At 36.0% G+C, this 6,550-nt stretch overlaps 1 protein-coding gene across 1 annotated transcript; it reads left to right on the plus strand.

Moving 5' to 3' along the window:
• Positions 1 to 4,094: 4,094 nt before the first annotated feature.
• BDR25DRAFT_340452 (uncharacterized protein) lies at positions 4,095 to 6,302 on the plus strand (the record flags this gene model as incomplete). The annotated part of the gene is made up of 3 exons (XM_033693502.1): positions 4,095 to 4,149; positions 4,209 to 5,905; positions 5,957 to 6,302. 3 exons carry the CDS (start codon positions 4,095 to 4,097, stop codon positions 6,062 to 6,064), a joined length of 1,860 nt encoding a protein of 619 aa, XP_033551539.1. The 3' UTR covers positions 6,065 to 6,302.
• Between the last annotated feature and the right edge of the window lie 248 nt (positions 6,303 to 6,550).

The raw sequence follows: 6,550 nt of genomic DNA on the forward strand, positions 1-6,550 counted from the left end.
GTAGAAAATGCGCCTACTGTAGGTTACCTTACAGCTTAAAGCAGCAGCTACTGCTATAGCTTAATGTTTATTTTAAGTTATAAAACCTAGGGCTTTTAAGAAAGACTAAAAGTAAGGCATATTAATATTATAGTTAAAGTTAAACTTATAATATAGTGTTATTTATATTACTATTTATTAGTTACTAGTAAGTTACATGTGTTATACTTTTACTACAGTAACTTTACTATATTTTTACTTTTACTAACTTCTAAAACTTCTGTAAACTCCTAGACTAATAAAGACCTTATAATGTATAGTACTTTTTTAAATTATAGAATACTCTAAAACTTTAGCTAACCTCTACTAATTAGATTACTATAAACTATAATTTTACTTTAAATATTTTAAATATTTTAAGTGCTTTAAAACTTCTACAAACTCTTAAGCTAACTAAGGCATAAAGTAAAAAATTAAAGCCCTTAAAAAAATGCTTAGGCTAATAATATAATTTATAACATATTAAATAGCTTTTTTTTTTTATTAGTTATATATTACACTTTTTTACTCTAGAATACTAGTAAGAAACTAAAGACTTTTTTTTAGTAATATAATATATTTCTATTTATATCTACTAATGCTGCCTAGAGTTGCAATAGTGTAGTGTTTACAGCTGCTTTATATATATATAGCTTGTTTTACCTACTGCAACTTACATTATTGTGTACTATTACTAGCAAACTCTTGTCTTTTAGGGGCTCTAGCTAACTAGATTAACTAGTGCTAGCAGTTAGCGTTACTAGCTTAATATTAGCCTACTTTTAAACATCCTAAAGAACCTAGACTACATGCTAAAAAAAGTTATTTATAAGACTTTATAAATATATAACTTTTTAAATAAGGCTTAATATAATTATATAAATAACACTACATAATGTGTTGTTTAAAAGTAGTATTTTTAGTATAGTTAAGGTAAAGGCACTTACAGTTATACAGGTATTGTCTAATATAACTAGCTAGAGGACAACGCGGCCACTAGAGGATGCAGATGCAGCCTACAGTGTACGTTGCAGTGCTACCTTTTTAGCAAAAGCGTTATTCTATTAATAGATTTAAGTAATGTAATTTACGCTTAAATCCTCTATAGATAATAAAGTATAGACTTAACTAGATTTATCTTACTTTACACACTAGTGTTATAGCTTTTTCTTATAATAGACTAAACATATGTTTATAAACGCTACTATGCCTAAAAGTACATTATAAAGTGCTTTAGCATTAGTTCTAAAATGTTTTTAACTAAATATAAATAGAATATACTTATATATTTTATTAACTATAAGATTTACTTTAATAGTATACTTAATTTTATAGTATTATAATAGCTCTTATTACAAGCATGTTCTTATATACATAAATAAAAGCAAAGGTGCTTAACATGTAGAGTTACTATAGTGTCTCTCTACCTAGATTCTAGCCTACTTATTAAAAGTAATAAGTATAAAGGTAAAAAGTGTGCTTATTTTTAAAGCAGAAACTACACTTAGAGGCTTTAGCAGTAGTGTAGCTAGCAGAAGAAGTGCAATGTTGCACTTTAAACAGTAGGAACCTAGTATAATAACAGATCTGTCTTTTAAAAGAACATTATACTTCCCTAGTTAAAACAGAATACTCTTGTAGTAATATAAACTATTAGCTATATTAATCTAGTAATTGCCTATGTTTGCCTAGGCCTATATATTAGACTTTGTCTAATATCTAGTAGAAAGCTAGTCTAACTTAGCAGTTTCTTAGCTAGACTTTTATAAGTAGACACTATTTATGTTACTAGTATTACCTAGTGTAAAGCTTTAAGCTAATTAACTATATACCTTTACTTAATTAACTAGTAACTAATTCTATGCTATTTTTCTTTTTAAAGGCTGTTTATTCTGTTTAGGGTAAAGTAGTAAAACGCCTAGTTTATATAAACTCTTAGAGTTAAATAACTAATATAGTAGAAATATATACATAGTACTTAATTAACTAAGTGCGCGTCTACTGCGCCTAGCACGCTGCTAGAGATCTAAAAGGCTCTTTATAATTAAAAACTTTTAGTATATAACGCAGTTAACATTAAGGATATTAATACCTATACCTAGCAAAGTAGTAGCTACTATAATTTAGATATAAAATGTTAGCTTTTTAAACTTAGAATAACACTTGTTCTAGTTATATTTTTACACATTTATAGTAAATGTCTCTACTATGTTATACACACACTGTAGACTATTATTAATATTAGTTATATACTAGTTATAAGGTTCTAGTCCTTTTATTAAATAAAAGAGCATTAAGTAAAACTACACTGCAGCTAACTAAATAGATATATACTTATTAATAAATATAACTATTTTAGAGATTTTTTTAGAATTAGTACACCTACTTAAGACGCTTTCTTTTAAAAGAAAATAAAGACTATTTTATAAGTTAACTTTACTTTATAGTAAAGAAACTACTAAAATAGTAATATTAGAGTAATTAACTAATATACAAATAACTTTAGTTTAGTACATATAGTAGCCTAGCAGACAGAAACTAGCGTAGCGTAAAACTGCATTCTCTATAGTACTGTCTAATGTAGTAGAATAGGTAAACTAGACAACATTCTTTTAAAGTATAACTTATAGTTAACCTAGTATTATAAACATAAGTTAAAACTTTTTTTAGTTTAATATAAAATAACATTTATTAATAGCTACTAATCTAATCTAAAACTATAACTTTAAATTCTTTAGAATGTCCTAGAAAGCTTTACTAGAAGCCTGCTTTAGCCTTATAAGTAGATAAGTAAATTTTTTATTAGGTAAATAGTTCCTACTAACTAGCCCTACTCTACACATTAATAATACATAGCTTAGATCTTTTTAGTTGTTATATATTGTCTAGCTACTTGTCTTTAAGCTTATTTAGTAAAATAATCTAGATAGTAATTTTAGCAGTTAACACTAAATAAGTGTAAAAAATTATGCTCTTGCTAAAACTAGTCTAGGTAATTAAAAAAGTATCTTTATAGTTAAATATTAGTTGCCTTAAAGTATAGACTTACTTATTATATAGTAATAGGCTACTATTATTAGCGCCTATTATTTTTTCTTTATAAAGAATCTATGTAAGACACGCGCAGAGAACGTTCTTCTAGAATTTAATATTATAGACATCCTTAGCTACTAAGATAAAGCTAAGAAGATTCTTTAACTTTATAAATAAGATAAGATTAATTTAAAGCTAAAAGCTTAAAGAAATAGGGCTTTAACTTATTATATTTAAAGCATTCTAGTGTCCCTACTCTTTCTTACTTCTTTGCTATTTTAAACGCCTATTTTCTTTTTTCTTAACTTTTTTTTTTACTATACTTTAAAAGTTTCTAGAAGTCCCTAGAAGTCTCTAGAAGTTCTTAAAAGTTTTTAGAAGTTCTTAGAAGTTCCTAGAAGTTCTTAAAAGTTCTTTAAAAGCATAGAATCTCTAACACCTTTCTTATTAACTAGGTTATATAATGTAGTAAGTTAAGCATAAGTGTACTAATAACTGCAACTGCACACCTACGCCTGTTTACACTAAAGTTTTAATTACAGAAGGCAATAAAGAAGGCATGTGTGCCTTAGCTTCTGCAGTTATAAAGGGATACAACGCGTAGTGTTAACAGGAGTAATAAAATAAAGATAAATAGTTAATAGCTAGGACACATAACATATTAAAAACATGTTTAATAATGTACTTTACTCTTTAAACAGTGTTAGATATGTTTTAAAATGTACTTATTATAAAAATAAATACCTTTATTTTTAATTACATTAAACATTTTAATAAATACTAATGCTAGTGTAGTGCTATTGCATAATTTAATAGATTTGTAAACTAAGATATATACAAACTTGCTCTATTTCTTCTTAAACGCTCTGCAGATAATTTTGCGTGTTATTAGTAATTAGCCTCTAATTAGCCTAGAAGACCCTAGAAGTTTTAATTAGCTTAGAAGTTTTAGAAGTTTTGTCTAATCTAAAATAGTATTAGTGCAAAATCATCTGTGGGGCGGCTGACTCGTGAGATAAATCTTACTGACCATAATTAGCAACATGTCTCACCAGAGCAAAAGCAGCACACCAAGGTTTTTAACACAAACAGCGCCCCGTACGCGAAGCTGAGGACTGAACCTGACCAGCTGGACTTCAAGGACTTAGCAAATTCAGTCTCTCTTGGTACTGTAACTGGGCCCCACGAACAGCAGGCTTGGCAACTACTTTCTCTTCTATTTGACGGCGACGACCGGCCTTCTGTGGCCCGAGAAGAGTTTGACCAGTATAGAGCTCGGTGTCGCAAAGAGAAGCTGTCTGAATTTTGGAAATCGCTTGTATATGAAGATGCACAAAGGCATGCGAAGGAAGCACAGACGGCAGAGGAGAAAGCCATCGCCTTCCTCAGCTGCAACTCCGTTGACGACGCCTGCCATGCTCTCCTAAAAGGCCTCGACCTTCGCCTTTCTACTATTGTTGCCCAGATTGGCGGTGATGAGGCGATGCGTCAAGATATGACTTCGCAGATTGAGGAATGGCGGCGAATGGATGTACTTTCCGAGATGGATGAGGCTGTGCGTACGCTGTATGAGCTGATCGCTGGCAACTGCGCTCAGTCGGAAGGCAAAATTGGAGGCGGTCGCGAAAACAAAGCTCTCACCTTCAATATCTGCAGCCACTTCAAACTTGACTGGCGCCGCGCTTTCGGCCTCCGTCTTTGGTATGGCACAAAGGCTGATGAACCCATTGAGATGGCCGTCGCCCAGTTCGCGGATGCTCTCCAGTTTGGAAAAGAAGATGTGAAGCCCAAGCCCTGGTTTGTTGAACAAGAGCTAGATATGGGATGGGACGACCCCGAGAAGGACAACCGGGAAGACCTGCTCTGGGGGATTCTGAAGCTCTATGCTTCTTCAAGGCTAGAGTTGGCCGCAAATGTTGAAGATATCCTAGCCCCAGAGAACGTCTCTGGTCACCCACTCAACGCCCGCCTGTCTTTCCAGCTCTTTCAGCTGTTCAAGTCTCGCCAGGATGATTACCGGGAAGATACTGAGCGCATCATAGGCATGCCAGCTGTCCGCAACGCCAGAGGTCAACCGTCGTCGCTCCTCTCCTCTACCGCGTCAACAACGGACAGGGACGACCAGGCAGACGACCCGCTCATTGAGCTTGGCGACAAACTCACTATCACCTATGCAGCGTCCTTGCATACCCCGGAACACTGGACGACGGCCGTCTGGGTCTACGCTCACCTGTCCAGCCCGGCTATGCGCTCGCATTGCATCCGTTCCCTTCTCACCCAATTCTCAAACACGTACTCTCTTACCGATACAGACCCCACCTCCAAGTACCTCTCTAGTGAACTCCTCATCCCGCACACCTGGATGCATGCTGCCGCTGCCCTCCAATCCAAGACCGAAGGCGATGCCCTCCGCCAAGCTATGCACCTCATTAAGGCAGATGAGCTAGAGGAAGCGCACGAAGTCCTGTGCCGCAGCGTCGGCCCAGACTCCGTCATCTCACGAGACTACGACGCCCTTCGGGAGCTCATGGGTGGGTTCTTTGGCACGCCTACTAATAGTCCCACATCTGAACGCGGACGCGCGGGTAAACGTCACATCAAGGAGCCCGTGCCAGGCTGGAACCAAGGCGGCCAGATCTACTTCGACTATATCGAGCTGATTGATCTCACGGGTCAGTGCTCGACGTACCGTGTGGACGAGGAGCTCAATCAGCAGATTGGAGCTTTGCTGGCCCAGTTGCAACGCGCGCTGGAAGTAGTGGCGAGGGATAGGTGGGAGGGTATAGGGTTGGAGGAACGGGCTGCACTGGCTGAGATTGCAGGGACGGTAGCGAATCTCAGTTCGAGAAATAAGGCATGTAGCCTTCAGTTTTGGCTCTCGGTATATTAGCTAACCAGAAGATAGGCGAGCTCCCGCATCCTCAATCTGCCCCTCACGGAAGATCTGTGGCTAAAGCATTCGTGTGAGCTGAGTACCCAGTACTACCGCAATGTGATGGCGAGCGGCAAGTAGGAATTGCTAGCGAGGAGGAATTGTGTGGCGTGTAGTACAAGGATGGCTATATGCATAGGTAGACCGCCGATGCTAGGGAATAGGATGTGGGTGAGATGTGAGACTTGTGGGAAGACGGGATGGATGCCACGGTGGAGTCAATGAACGTGAGTGATAGGTAGAGTGGCGTGTAGGATGCATTGATAGAGAAAATGGGTAATGGGTGGTGCTGTGGCGCGCATGCTGGGGTGAAAAGGGGATCGATTCGATTCGGAACTTTTGTAGTATAGTAATCATTGGTTGGAAGTAGAGTTGGCAACAATCAAGTCAACTTAATAACTTGACTTAATTAACTTAATTAATAGCTGTTAATTAAGTTAATTAGCTAAGCAAAATTTACTAAGTTAATTAAGTAAATTATGCCTACTTAATTAACTTAATTAACAGACTTAAATCCCTAGGATCTTAGGTTTACTAGGGGATACAGGATCCTTTAGTGTGCAGGAG

The sequence above is a fragment of the Lindgomyces ingoldianus genome, assembly GCF_010093535.1.
Source record: "Lindgomyces ingoldianus strain ATCC 200398 unplaced genomic scaffold BDR25scaffold_6, whole genome shotgun sequence".
Taxonomy (NCBI): Eukaryota; Fungi; Ascomycota; class Dothideomycetes; order Pleosporales; family Lindgomycetaceae; genus Lindgomyces; species Lindgomyces ingoldianus.